The sequence below is a fragment of the Tursiops truncatus genome, chromosome 2, assembly GCF_011762595.2.
Source record: "Tursiops truncatus isolate mTurTru1 chromosome 2, mTurTru1.mat.Y, whole genome shotgun sequence".
Taxonomy (NCBI): Eukaryota; Metazoa; Chordata; class Mammalia; order Artiodactyla; family Delphinidae; genus Tursiops; species Tursiops truncatus.
Window position 1 is genome coordinate 142717423 of NC_047035.1, and position 15719 is coordinate 142733141.

At 45.5% G+C, this 15719-nt stretch overlaps 1 protein-coding gene across 6 annotated transcripts in view; it reads right to left on the reverse strand.

Annotated features, from left to right (window-relative positions):
- Window positions 1-15719, reverse strand: part of IL16 (interleukin 16) — a 116489-nt gene that overhangs the window by 69882 nt on the left and 30888 nt on the right. For all 6 annotated transcript variants that reach the window (XM_073801458.1, XM_033852222.2, XM_073801459.1 and 3 more), the window contains exon 2: window positions 13056-13468. In XM_073801458.1, the coding sequence (XP_073657559.1) occupies window positions 13056-13468 (413 nt within the window). The remainder of the gene's footprint in view (window positions 1-13055; window positions 13469-15719) is intronic.

Below are 15719 nucleotides of genomic sequence, written 5' to 3' on the forward strand. Positions count from 1 at the left end.
ACCAAAAAAAAAAAAAAAAAAAGCAGCCAAACTTTGAAGAAATACATCATGTCAGCAGATTGGAAAATTCAATATTGTAAAAATGTCAGTTCTTTTCAAATAAATCTATAGGAGGATTAGGGTAAAAAGTCCACCAGAAGCATCAACTCTAGTTTGCAATTCCAGTAGAAAGCCCACCAGAATTATCAACTCTAGTTTGTAGAACAAAGCTAGAGGACTTGTACTACCAGATATCAAAAAACTTGTTCTAAAAGTATCATCATTAAAATTGTGTGATATCAGTGAAAGGAAAAAGAAAAAATACTTAGAATGGAGAGGTCAGAAATAGAGAGATAGATATAGTTCTTGACTTATAAAAAAGATGACATTGTTGTACAGTGGGGCAGGGACGGGCTTTTAAAAAAATAGTGCTAGATCAATTGGATATCCATATAGGAAAAAAAATATTTAATGTGTACACAAGGTATACAAAAATCGGCTTCATATGAATTAAAGATCTAAATGTGAAAGATAAAACAACAAAGCCTCTAGAAGCATCACGGGGGAATATCTTTATGACCTTGCAATAGACAAAAAATTTCTTTAAAAGGACCCCTAGTAAATCTGGAGTCAAGCTTGACTTGTGGGATGCAGAAGTGGTATCTCTCTCCCATTCCCACCACCTCCTCTCTCTCCCCTCCCTCCACTGTCCCCCTCTGCATTTTTTGCCCCAATCCTACCTGCACACCCCACCACTCTGGCTCCCTCCAAGGAAGCACTACCTACAGCATTCGTCCACACATGCTGAGCCTCCTGGAGGGACAAGCAGGTCCCTTAGGTCAGCTTGACCTAAGCCATTGTCTTGTTTTGAGATTGCTTAGATGTCACAGTGATTGACCTGGGCCCATTCGCCTCTAGGGAGGTTCCATAATGAAGGACATAAATCCTATGACTGTAGAACGCTCTGGGAAAATGAAAGGTAACCTTGAAGGCTCCTTTGAGGATGTAATTCCCCAACTACTCATCCCCTACCTGGGACCCTTTCCATAAGAAAACGGAACCAGCAGAGCCATAGCTTAGGGGAGGGGACAAGGAACAGGATTGATAACGTTCACACCTGCAAGCAATCTGAGGGAAGGAATAGTATCAAACGTGTTTCTCTATCCCCAGAGGAGAGCTCGTAGCAGGTGCTTTGCCAATGCTTGAGAAACAGAAGGAAAGGGATGAAGGAGAAAGTAGAAGAAAGAGGAAAGAGAAGGTGGTTTAGGTAAGCTTCAGTCCCACCTGAGTGGGCTCCCTTCCCTTTGCCTCAACATCCTACTTAAAGGGCATTTAAAAATGCTCTTGCCAGGGGCTTCCGGGAAGATGGCGGAAGAGTAAGACGCGGAGATCACCTTGCTCCCCACAGATACACCAGAAATACATCTACACGTGGAACAACTCCTACAGAACACCTACTGAACGCTGGCAGAAGACCTCAGACCTCCCAAAAGGCAAGAAACCCCCCCACGTACCTGGGTAGGGCAAAAGAAAACAGAATAAACAGAGACAAAAGGATAGGGACGGGACCTGCACCAGTGGGAGGGAGCTGTGAAGGAGGAAAGCTTTCCACACACTAGGAAGCCCCTTCGCGGGCGGCGACTGCGGGTGGCGGAGGGGGAAAGCTTCGGTACCGCGGAAGAGCGCAGCCACAGGGCTGCGGAGGGCAAAGCGGAGAGATTCCCACACAGAGGATCAGGGCCGACCGGCACTCACCAGCCGGAGAAGCTTGTCTGCTCACCCGCCGGGGCGGGCGGGGCTGGGAGTTGAGGCTTGGGCTTCGGTCGGAGCGCCGGGAGAGGAATGGGGTTGGCGGCATGAACACAGCCTGCAGGGCGTTAGTGCGCCACGGCTAGCCGGGAGGGAGTCCGGAGAAAAGTCTGGACCTGCCGAAGAGGCAAGAGACTTTTTCTTCCCTCTTTATTTACTGGTGCGTGAGGAGAGGGGATTAAGAGCGCTGCTAAAAGGAGCTCCAGAGACGGGCGCGAGCCGCGGCTAAAAGCGCGGACCCCAGAGATGGGCAGGAGACGCTAAGGCTGCTGCTGCCGCCACCAAGAAGCCTGTGTGCGAGCACAGGTCACTATCCACACCCCCCTTCCGGGGAGCCTGTCCAGGCCGCCACTGCCAGGGTCCCGGGATCCAGGGACAACTACCCCGGAAGAACGCACAGCTCGCCTCAGGCTGGTGCAACGTCACGCCGGTCTCTCCCGCCGCAGGCCCGCCCCGCACTCCGCGCCCCTCCCTACCCCCCCCCCCCGCCCCCCCGCCCGCTTGAGTGAGCCAGAGGCCCCGAATCAGCGGCTCCTTTAACCCCGTCCTGTCTGAGCGAAGAACAGACGCCCTCCGTCGACCTACACGCAGAGGCGGGGCCAAATCCAAAGCTGAGCCCCTGGGAGCTAGGAGAAAAAAGAAGAGAAAGGGAAATCTCTCCCAGCAGCCTCAGGAGCAGCGGATTGAAGCTCCACAATCAACTTGATGTACCCTGCATCTGTGGAATACATGAATAGACAGTGGATCATCCCAAATTGAGGAGCTGGACTTTGAGAGCAAGATTTATGCTGTATAGCTGTGCTTCCACCATTTGTCCTAGGGTTCTATCCATCCGTTTTTTTGTTGTTGTTGTTGTTTTTTAATTTTTTTCTTAATAATTTTTTTATTTTAATAACTTTATTATATTTTATCTTACTTTATTTTATTTTACTTTATCTTCTTTCTTTCTTTCTTTCTTTCCTTCCTTCCCTCCTTCCTTCCTTCCTTGCTTCCTCGTCCCTCCCTCCCTCCCTCCCTCCTTTCTTTCTTTCTTTCTTTTTCTTTCTTTCTTCTTCTACTAATTCTTTCTTTCTACTTTTTCTCCCTTTTATGCTGAGCCGTGTGGATGAAAGGCTCTTGGTGCTGCAGCCAGGAGTCAGTGCTGTGCTTCTGAGGTGGGAGAGCCAACTTCAGGACACTGGTCCACAAGAGACCTCTCAGCTCCACATAATATCAAACGGCGAAAATCTCCCAGAGATCTCCATCTCAACACCAGCACCCAGCTTCACTCAACGACCAGCAAGCTACAGTGCTGGACATCCTATGCCAAACAACTAGCAAGACAGGAACACAACCCCACCCATTAGCAGAGAGGCTGCCTAAAATCATAATAAGTCCACAGACACCCCAAAACACACCACCAGACGTGGACCTGCCCACCAGAAAGACAAGATCCAGCCTCATCCACCAGAACACACTAGTCCCCTCCGCCAGGAAGCCTACACAACCCACTGAACCAACCTTAGCCACTGGGGACAGACACCAAAAACAACGGGAACTACGAGCCTGCAGCCTGCAAAAAGGAGACCCCAAACACAGTAAGATAAGCAAAATGAGAAGACAGAAAAACAGCAGATGAAGGAGCAAGATAAAAACCCACCAGACCTAACAAATGAAGAGGAATTAGGCAGTCTACCTGAAAAAGATTTTGGAATAATGATAGTAAAGATGATCCAAAATCTTGGAAATAGAATGGACAAAATGCAAGAAACATTTAACAAGGACCTAGAAGAACTAAAGATGAAACAAACAAGGATGAACAACACAATAAATAAAATTAAAAATACTCTAGATGGGATCAGTAGCAGAATAACTGAGGCAGAAGAACGGATAAGTGACCTGGAAGATAAAAGAGTGGAAATAACTACTGCAGAGCAGAATAAAGAAAAAGAAATGAAAAGAACTGAGGACAGTCTCAGAGACCTCTGGGACAACATTAAATGCACCAACATTTGAATTATAGGGGTTCCAGAAGAAGAGAAAAAGAAGGGACTGAGAAGATATTTGAAGAGATTATAGTTGAAAACTTCCCTAATATGGGAAAGGAAATAGTTAGTCAAGTCCAGGAAGCACAGAGAGTCCCATACAGGTTAAATCCAAGGAGAAATACATCAAGACACATATTACTCAAACTGTCAAAAATTAAATACAAAGAAAACATATTAAAAGCAGCAAGGGAAAAACAACAAATAACACACAAGGGAATCCCCATAAGGTTAACAGCTGATCTTTCAGCAGAAACTCTGCAAGCCAGAAGGCACTGGCAGGACATATTTAAAGTGATGAAGGAGAAAAACCTGCAACCAAGATTACTCTACCCAGCAAGGACCTCACTCAGATTTTTTTTTTTTTTTTGCGGTACGCGGGCCTCTCACTGTTATGGCATCTCCCGTTGCGGGGCACTGGCTCCGGACGTGCAGGCTCAGCGGCCATGGCTCACGGGCCCAGCCGCTCCGCAGCATATGGGATCTTCCCGGACCGGGGCATGAACCCGTGTCCCCTGCATCGGCAGGCGGACTCTCAACCACTGCACCACCAGGGAAGCCCCTCATTCAGATTTGATGGAGAAATTAAAACCTTTACAGACAAGCAAAAGCTGAGAGAGTTCAGCACCACCAAACAAGCTTTACAACAACTACTAAAGGAACTTCTCTAGGCAAGAAGCACAAGAGAAGGAAAAGACCTACAATAACGAACCCAAAACAATTAAGAAAATGGGAATAGGAACATACATATCGATAATTACCTTAAATGTAAATGGACTAAATGCTCCCACCAAAAGACACAGATTGGCTGAATGGATACAAAAACAAGACCCATATATTTACTGTCTACAAGAGACCCACTTCAGACCTAGAGACACTTCAGACCTAGAAAAAGATATTTCATGCAAATGGAAACCAAAAGAAAGCTGGAGTAGCAATTCTCATATCAGACAAAATAGACTTTAAAATAAAGAGGATTAGAAGAGACAAAGAAGGACACTACACAATGATCAAGGGATTGATCCAAGAAGAAGATATAACAATTGTAAATGTTTATGCACCCAACATAGGAGCACCTCAATACATAAGGCAAATACTAACAGCCATAAAAGGGGAAATCGACAGTAACACATTCATAGTAGGGGACTTTAACACCCCACTTTCACCAATGGACAGATCTTCCAAAATGAAAATAAATAAGGAAACACAAGCTTTAAATGATACATTAAACAAGATGGACTTAATTGACTTTTATAGGACATTCCATCCAAAAACAACAGAATACACATTTTTCTCAAGTGCTCATGGAACATTCTCCAGGATAGATCATATCTTGGGTCACAAGTCAAGCCATGGTAAATTTAAGAAAATTGAAATTGTTTCAAGTATCTTTTCTGACCACAACACTATGAGACTAGATATCAATTACAGGAAAAGATCTGTAAAAAATACAAACACATGGAGGCCAAACAATAAACTACTTAATAACGAGTGATCACTGAAGAAATCAAAGAGGAAATAAAAAAATACCTAGAAACAAATGACAATGGAGACACGACAACCCAAAATCTATGGGATGCAGCAAAAGCCATTCTAAGAGGGAAGTTTATAGCAATACAATCCTACCTTAAGAAACAGGAAACATCTCGAATAAACAACCTAACCTTGCACCTAAAGCAATTAGAGAAAGAAGAACAAAAAACCCCCAACGTTAGCAGAAGGAAAGAAATAATAAAAATCAGATCAGAAATAAATGAAAAAGAAATGAAGGAAATGATAGCAAAGATCAATAAAACTAAAAGCTGGTTCTTTGAGAAGATAAACAAAATTGATAAACCATTAGCCAGACTCCTCAAGAAAAAAAGGGAGAAGACTCAAATCAATAGAATTAGAAATGAAAAAGGAGAAGTAACAAATGACACTGCAGAAATACAAAAGATCATGAGAGATTACTACAAGCAACTCTATGCCAATAAAATGGAAAACCTGGAAGAAATGGACAAATTCTTAGAAATGCACAACCTGCCAAGACTGAATCAGGAAGAAATAGAAAATATGAACAGACCAATCACAAGCACTGAAATTGAAACTGTGATTAAAAATCTTCCAACAAACAAAAGCCCAGGACCAGATGGCTTCACAGGCGAATTCTATCAAATATTTAGAGAGGAGCTAACACCTGTCCTTCTCAAATTCTTCCAAAATATAGCAGAGGGAGGAACACTCCCAAACTCATTCTACGAGGCCACCATCACCTTGATACCAAAACCAGACAAGGATGTCACAAAGAAAGAAAACTACAGGCCAATATCACTGATGAACATAGATACAAAAATCCTCAACAAAATACTAGCAAACAGAAGCCAACAGCACATTAAAAGGATCATACACCATGATCAAGTGGGGTTTATTCCAGGAATGCAAGGATTCATCAATATACACAAGTCAGTCAATGTGATAAACCATATTAACAAATTGAAGGAGAAAAACCATATGATCATCTCAATAGATGCAGAGAAAGCTTTTGACAAAATTCAACGCCCATTTATGATAAAAGCCCTGCAGAAAGTAGGCATAGAGGGAACTTTCCTCAACATAACAAAGGCCATATATGACAAACCCACAGCCAACCTCGTCCTCAATGGTGAAAAACTGAAAGCATTTCCACTAAGATCAGGAAGAAGACAAGGTTTCCCACTCTCACCACTCTTATTCAACATAATTTTGGAAGTTTTAGCCACAGCAATCAAAGAAGAAAAGGAAATAAAAGGAATCCAAATTGGAAAAGAAGAAGTAAAACCGTCACTGTTTGCAGATGTCATGATACTATTCATAGAGAATCCTAAAGATGCTACCAGAAAACTACTAGAGCTAATCAATGAATTTGGTAAAGTAGCAGGGTACAAAATTAATGCACAGAAATCTCTGGCATTCCTATACACTAATGATGAAAAATCTGAAAGTGAAATCAAGAAAACACTCCCATTTACCATTGCAACAAAAAGAATAAAATATCTAGGAATAAACCTACCTAAGGAGACAAAAGACCTGTATGTAGAAAATGATAAGACACTGAGGAAAGAAATTAAAGATGATACAAATAGATGGAGAGATATACCATGTTCTTGGATTGGAAAAATCAACATTGTGAAAATGACTCTACTACCCAAAGCAATCTACATATTCAATGCAATCCCTATCAAACTACCACTGGCATTTTTCACAGAACTAGAACAAAAAATTTCACAATTTGTATGGAAACACAAAAGACCCTGAATAGCCAAAGCCATCTTGAGAACAAAAAATTGAGCTGGAGGAATCAGGCTCCCTGACTTCAGACTGTACTACAAAGCTACAGTAATCAAAACAGTATGGTACTGGCACAAAAACAGAAAGATAGATCAATGGAACAGGATCGAAACCCCAGAGATAAACCCACGCACATATGGTCACCTTATCTTTGATAAAGGAGGCAGGAATGTACAGTGGAGAAAGGACAGCCTCTTCAATAAGTGGTGCTGGGAAAACTGGACAGGTACATGTAAAAGTATGAGATAAGATCACTCCCTAACACCATACACAAAAATAAGCTCAAAATGGATTAAAGACCTAAATGTAAAGCCAGAAACTATCAAACTCTTAGAGGGAAACATAGGCAGAATACTCCATGACAGAAATCACAGCAAGATCCTTTTTGACCCACCTTCTAGAGAAATGGAAATAAAAACAAAACTAAACAAATGGGACCTAATGAAACTTAAAAGCTTTTGCACAGCAAAGGAAACAATAAACAAGACCAAAAGACAGCCCTCAGAATGGGAGGAAATATTTGTAAATAAAGCAACTGACAAAGAATTAATCTCCAAAATTTATAAGCAGCTCATGCAGCTCAATAACAAAAAAACAAACAACCCAATCCAAAAATGGGCAGAAGACCTAAATAGACATTTCTCCAAAGAAGATATACAGACTGCCAAAAAACACATGAAAAAAATGCTCAACTTCATTAATCATTAGAAAAATGCAAATCAAAACTACAATGAGATATCATCTCACACCGGTCAGAATGGCCATCATCAAAAAATCTAGAAACAATAAATGCTGGAGAGGGTGTGGAGAAAAGGGAGCCCTCTTGCACTGTTGGTGGGAATGTAAATTGATACAGCCACTGTGGAGAACAGTATGGAGGTTCCTTAAAAAACTACAAATAGAACTACCATATGACCCAGCAATCCCACTACTGGGCATATACCCTGAGAAAACCATAATTCAGAAAGAGTCATGTACCAAAATGTTCATGGCAGCTCTATTTACAATAGCCCGGAGATGGAAACAACCTAAGTGCCCATCATCGGATGAATGGATAAAGAAGATGTGGCACATATATACAATGGAATATTACTCAGCCATAAAAAGAAATGAAATTGAGCTATTTGTAATGAGGTGGATAGACCTAGAGTCCGTCATACAGAGTGAAGTAAGTCAGAAAGAGAAAGACAAATACCGTATGCTAACACATATATGTGGAATTTAAGAAAAAAAAAGGTCATGAAGAACCTAGGGGTAAGACAGGAATAAAGACACAGACCTACTAGAGAATGGACTTGAGGATATGGGGAGGGGAAGGGTAAGCTGTGACAAAGCGAGAGAGAGGCATGGACATATATACACTACCAAACGTAAGGTAGATAGCTAGTGGGAAGCAGCTGCATAGCACAGGGAGATCAGCTCGGTGCTTTGTGACCGCCTGGAGGGGTGGATAGGGAGGGTGGGAGGGAGGGAGACGCAAGAGGGAAGAGATATGGGAACATATGTATATGTATAACTGATTCACTTCGTTATAAAGCAGAAACTAACACACCATTGTAAAGCAATTATACTCCAATAAAGATGTAAAAAAAAAAAAAATACCCTTGCCATTTGGAAAAAGACAGTGGGTCCGGAGTAGCCAAGGCGTCTGTGCATTCCCTCCTTTGAAAAGTCTAGGTCTGATACATTGCGTTTTTGTTTATTAGGTTGGGGAGTCTGGCTTTGAACATCCTTCCCCAGGGGTCTGGAAGCTCCTCCTGAAAAAGGACCCTGCCAGTCCCTCAATGCACAGCACAGATCCCAGTGCTTACTCCAGATTCCGCACACCCCTGCCCAGCTTTGACACATCCCTGGGTGATGATTTACTTAGTCCTAATTGTGCCAAGGACAACACATCCAATAAGGCTTTTTTTTTCAGTTGGCTGTTTATCTAACTTCCTCTTTTTTAATTTTCGTATTAGGCGTTTCTAGAGAAGAGGCTGATGTCACAGGGCCTCTTTCCAGATGTTGTTTTGAAATCAGTGTAACCATGGCATTGCTGGAAGCTGAGCAGTCCATCTGGGCCAACTGAGTCATGCCTGGGTGCAGGGCAGGAGCCAGGCGGGGGCTAGAGTGTCCCTGCGAGAAGGGACAGGGAGGGGGGTGTTACTGAGTACACAGAGGCTCCTCCAGAAAAGGAAATTGGGACAAGCTGTCACCTTTGCCTTTCTGCCCTGGCACTGTTGATACAGGACCTGCTCAGACAACTGAAACATTTACTTGCTCAGAACTCATTCATGGATAGTGAAAGATCACCTGTGCTCCTTAAAAAGAAAAAAACAGTCTTGGGTTCAGAGCTGGCCAATACCCCTGTCTGCCTTCCCAGTTCATCCCTGCCTCGAACTTGACGCAAATGCACATCTCTCCTCCCCCCATCTCAGCAAACAAACCACTTTCCAGCCTCTGAGACTTCTTCCTGTCCCTCTGCCTGTTCGTACTGCTAGGATCTGGACTTGTCTACTTGGAGATCCTGCTTTCACCCCCTCCGGGTTGCCCTTCCCCAAATAGAACAGCACATTCCTCCTCAGCACCCCCACGATTTCCCTTACAGATCTGTAGCCGCACCCCGAAACAGGAATCATCTGTTTCATCCCTGTCTTCCTCATTAGCCTATGAGCATTGCAAAACTACAAGTCTTGCCCACGGCCTGGCACATTTAATATATGCTATTGAATTCATTAATTACTTAATTACTCAGTGACAGTCAGCATCCCTATCCTAAAACAGAAATAATAATAATAGTATTTATTAAGCAATTCCTATGTGCACTGCACTGTGGATTTTCTTATGTAAATACTTATAGCTTTATCCTAAGAAAACTCATATATCATTATTAACATTCTCCATTTCATAGATGAGAAAATGGGCACACAAAAAGGTAAAGTGACCAACAAGGACCTACTGTATAGCACAGGGAACTCTGCTCAATATTACATGACAACTTAAATGGGAAAAGAATTTGAAAAAGAATAGACACATGTATACGTATAACTGAATCACTTTGCTGTACACCTGAAACTATCAATATCACAGCACTGTTAATCGACTATACTCCAATATAAAATAAAAAGTTAAAGTGAATTGTCCAGGATCACACAACTGGGAAAGCTGGACTCAAGGCCAAGCAGTCAGACTAATGAGCCCACGCCGCCAGCCCCTGTGCCATACGGCCCACCCTCGCCCTCGGAAATACAAATGCCGCTGTGACTTCCTTCCTCCCAGGAAGGAGACAGTGAGATAGAGCTGTGAAAACATTTTTTAAACCAAATTATGGTGCACATGTGAATCACAGAGAGACGAAAAGGTGGAGTTTATCGTTGACCCCTTGCCAGTTTCCTGTCCTATGCCTGTTCATCTAGCTTCCCCGGGTCTCCAGCCTCCTGTCACTGGACAGGCGCCCAAAACGCAGCTCGAGACACACTCTCCTGTTCACGGTGGCCCACGCATAAGCACTCGGTGCCTCCTGCCCTCATCTTTGCTCACACAGCTCCTTCCACCTAGGATTCTCTTCCACCCACCCCTGCTTTGTCAGATCCTGCGTCCTTCTGGCAACATCTCACCTTTTCCCGATCATTTTTGCAGCCCTGAGTATTTCCCATATTAGAACAGGCCACCTCCTTTCCCCGGGGTAGGTCAGGTCAGAACTTGCAGTTGAACTTGCTGCCTCTCGCCCCCCTCCATCCTTCCATCGACAAATCCCGTTGGCTTTGTCTTGAAAATAAATGCCTACCCTGAGCATCCTCAGTGCCTTCCCCATGACCCTTTCAGTCCAGCCACGTCACTTCCGGCCTCGGTTATTGTCGTAGCTCCGCTAACCGGCCTCCCTACGCTCCATTCTCTGCTCAGCAGCCAGAGTGCTCCTGAAAAGGATCGGGTCACTCCCCTGCTCCGTCTTCCAAGGCTTCCCCATCCTTCTGAGAGTAAAACTCCACGTATGGTGCCTGGCTACCACCCCGACTCCATCCTCCCCTGCTCTCCCCTTCCCTGAACCGCCCGTGCACCCTATTCTCCTCCAGCATTCCACAAGCACATTCTTCTCTTCCTGTCTTCGCACATGCTGTTCCCTCCGCCCGGAACGCTCTTCCCCCCTGATGTTCATATGACTCCCTTCTCTGCTTCATTCGTTCAGGTCATGGCTCAAATGTCACTTCTTTGGAGGAGCCTTCGTGATCACCTTTTCAAAAAGGGCAGTGACCCCTCCTCATTGCTCTCTATCCCTTTATCCTGCTTAATATTTCTTCAGAGCCCTTCACTCTTTAATATTATAGCATATGCTGAGTTGTTAACACCTGTATCCCCCCACGAGAAGAAAAGCTGCCCAAGGGCAGAGACTGAGTCTGGTTTACTCCCTAGAACAGTGCCTGACACCGGTCGGTACTCTGTAAACATGGACTAAATGTACTGATACCCACCCCTAGAGATATGCCGCCTCCTTTTGAGCCTCCAACAGCCCCGTTGGAGTGTATTCTCTGTTCCTCCACTTGAGACAAGTTCCTTGAAGGCAGGGGCTGGATCCCTATTGTGCCTGGCACGTAACAGGTGCTCAGGAAATGCTTGTTCAGTTAAATAGAAGCAAGTGAAAAGTTCGTTCTGGAGTCCGCTGGAATCTCCAAATGATTTTTAAATTTCATTTATGTGAACTCTGACCTGGATAAATTGGTATTGTCATTAATAAACTTGACTCTCAGTTGGTGGATAGTATACTGGTCATATCATTGGTGGCAACCCAGGAGCCTGGCCAGGCTCCCCCAAACCCACTGAGCTGCTGTTCCCTCCTTCTACCCTATCGGGTGAGCTCAGCTCCCATCAACAGAAGCCACCTTGTGGGTGATGGAGCACCCTAGGCTGGGTGGGTCTCTTGAGGTAGCTGCTTGTGTGTGGAGATTATTGGGCCGGACCTGCTAACCTGTTATATAATGTTACATGATGGTGTTTACTATTCATGTGTTAAGCAATGATTTTCTTCCTCAAGGAAAGATGCAAGAGCACGGCGTCTCCTCCAAAGGTACCGGAACACCTTCCCTATTTGCTGTTGACAGTCACGTGACTGTGCCCCGCAGGTCTTGGCAGTAAGGTGTGGGAGAAGCCCCTCGGGGCTGGCCCATCCCTGAGCGAGCCGCACTGGCTCCAAGGTTCAGGGCTGTTTGGACCCTTGAGAAATCCTGCCTTTGATGGAAGGCTGAGGGCATAGGACTTATAGAGACTAATTCGAGAGTGAAATCCTTTAATCGCCTCTATCTCACAGTACCCTGCAATTTCCACCTTGCTGTAATAACAAAAATTGAAATACTGTCTAACAGAAGAGAAAACATTCTGTATCTTGGCAAGTCTCCAAACCCTACTTAGTTTTCCCTCTCCCCTTTCCTTGATGGCTCTGCCTGCCAGCCCTCACTCACACCTGTGTTGGAACTGGCACGGGGCACCTGGGGAACGTTCTCGGTCAGCATTCAAGTGCAAACTCACTCAGGCTATACTCCTTGCCCTGCTCGACCTTCCAGCTCCTTCTCAGTCCGGGCCTTATAAGTCAGCTTCTATCAGGTTCTCTACTGGATTCGATCTGAGCTGCCTGTGATGTGCTGGATACTGTCTGTCTGGAGATGAGCCCTTCCCAGTGTATTGCACCTGGCATTTTCCAGCAGGGACCCAGGCTCAGTTTACCTGGGGCTGACACCGTATCTCAAAGAATGTCTCAAGCAGGAAGGTCAACTGAGCCTGATTCACTGCCGTGCTCCTTGTCATCATTCCAGTGGGCCCTGCCTCAACTTCTTCCCTGCTCTCGTTCAGAATGAGAACTCTGTGCCTTCCTGACTTTGGAATAAAAAAACGCGAAGACTTTCATTCACAGCACCGGAAGGCAGCTGCAGGCTCCTCCAGCCCCACAAATCCTGGGCGTACCTTCATGAAGAGCATCCTCCTACAGTTCTGGCCTCCATCACTCCCAGCTGCCTGCAGTGGAGTGGCCTCGGAGGACAGCGTGAGATCAGGAACGCTGTCGGGCCCGGCCTCTGACGTGTCTGCCAGCTGCACAGATGAGAGGAAAAGTCCCTCCTTGCCGTGGCCCAGGGAAATCTCAAAAGGATCAGGATATCTCTCATCGGGGCTTGAGCCATCGTCGCTGGTCTTGGCATTACACAGGATCAGGGACCGGGAGATGGACCAGAATTTTGTGGATTTTCTGCTCTTTCCAGAATGGCTGTGTGGCTCCATCCTGAGGGAGGAAGTAAAGCTGCCCTTCTTCCTTTCCTGATCTCTGGCCCTCGGTGGACGGGTGGCGACCAAACCAGGTTTAGCCACCACTTCATGGGTCCCTGGAGGAAAGAGAAAATGGGAAGAGGCAATGTGACTTGATGTGGACAAGTGGAGAGAGACCTGAGTCCTGAAACTGAGCTGTGAGTGCCGGGTGCGGTGCCCGTGAGACAGGACAGATGGAGAGATCATCCTTCAGTATCACTGGCCCTTCCAGGGTGCCGGCCACACGGGGTTCAGTGAGCCCAAGTGTTTTTACCGCGCCCTCCACTCCCAGGATCCCGGAGGCCAGAGCTTCTCTTATCCAAACCCTCCTTCTGCACGCAGGGACACCAAGGCACAGAGAAGGAGGCTCAAATGCAAAGCCACAAAGAGCATTTGCAGGAGAGGCAGTGATCAGATCCCGGGAAGAATTTTAGAGATCACAGAGACCTGTGCTCTGCGAGATTTTTAAATGTAAAAGCCGTTCTTCAGTCAAAAGCGTACAGGGAGGGCTTCCCTGGTGGCGCAGTGGTTGAGAGTCCGCCTGCCGATGCAGGGGACACGGGTTCGTGCCCCGGTCCAGGAAGATCCCACATGCCGCAGAGCGGCTGGGCCCGTGAGCCATGGCCGCTGAGCCTGCGCGTCTGGAGCCTGTGCTCCACAACGGGAGAGGCCACAACAGTGAGAGGCCCACATACCGCAAAAAAAAAAAGCCTACAGGGAACTCCAGACTCTGGAGCAGATCAGGGCAAAGGGGAAGACTGAGCTGCCCCCGCCAGTCCCTTCTTGCTAACCCTGGTAACGTCTGTATCTTCTCCACAGCAACCTGAGAATTCACAGAGCCCAGGCTGAAGACCGCTGACGTCTATGCGCTGCATTCTCAGATGAAGAGCCTACAAACTAGAAGGGTTGGGAGTCTCACCAAACGCTGACCCATCAGTGTTGTTTTGAGTGTAAAACAAGGTGAATCAGGGACAGTTCGTGCCAAAGGGCTTAGCACACAACAGGTGTCTGGCAAACCTGTGTGCCCTTTCCTGGGACCAAGGTCACACCTGGCCGGTATCACAGCCAGGCCGAGGGTCTCCGGCTCTGTCACCTATTGCCATGGGATCAAACTCTCACAGGCTGATGGATCAAAGACTGGCTTCACCCATCAGGTCAACGGCATCACTTTCAGCCCAGCCCAGCTCAGCTCCGCTTCACCTTGAGGGGCCTGCCCCGGATTCAGTCTCCGTGAGGCAGGTGGTGAAAGGGGCCCTGATGCTGCATCCAAAGCAGTTCTGACTCAGGCCCAAGCCACAAAACAAGCCTGTTGCCAGAATAACAAATGTGGGATGCTCTTGGCCCACGGGTACTGCTGTTCGTGCACAACTAGTATTGAATAAGAAAAAGCAGAGGCCTTCCAGCATTTCATCAAGTAGGAGCCCTTTCACATTACATAATCCCCCCAAAGAGAACTTCTTTTAAAAGAAGACAGTGTTTCTCAATACCCAGTTGCACCATTTTATGGCTTTCTGTATTAGCCTTTGAATTTTATCAATTTCTCCACCAATCATCTATAGCAGCCAATAGCAATGAATTAAAATGAATGAATGGATAACTCTTTGAGAGCCTACTCTATACATCAGGCACTCTTCTTGTTGCTTTAGTATAAATTAACTCAATGTTGGTCCATTTCATCAAGCACCCTCTGGCCAATATCCCAAAGTCCTGTACTCTGTGTCCTTCCATCTCGAACACCCTAAGTCCCCTACATACAAACCTTCAAGTTGCAAACTTTCAAAGATGCGAACCTGTGTTCGCCTGTCCAATCACATAAGTGAGTTCACGTGTCTGGCATACACTGTCACGTGCGTGCATCCTCTACAAGTGGTTGTGCTTTTGTGTACTTTACTGTACAGTACTGTATATAGTACAGTATTTTTATCTCAAGCCCAGGATGTCCGGAAGCAAGTGTAAAAGCAGTGGTGATGTCGCTGGTACTACTGTACTTTTCAGGGTACTGTACTGTAAGATTAAAACTGTTTTCTTTATTTTTGTTTTTGTTTGTTTTTTATGTATTATTTGTGGGAAAAGTATGATAAACCTATTCCAGTACAGTACTATATAGGTGATTGTGTTAGTTGGGTACCTAGGCTAACTTTGTTGGACTTAAAGAACAAATTGGACTTACGACCGCGTTCTCGGAACGGAACTCATTTGTTTGTAGGGGACTTACTGTAATAGCAAAACCCCAAGCACAGATGAATGCAATCCTCCACTAAGTTCCATGGCTGCTTGCAGGTTTCTGAGCCCTGCAGGGGACATGCCCACTCCTGAGCAGATTGGTTT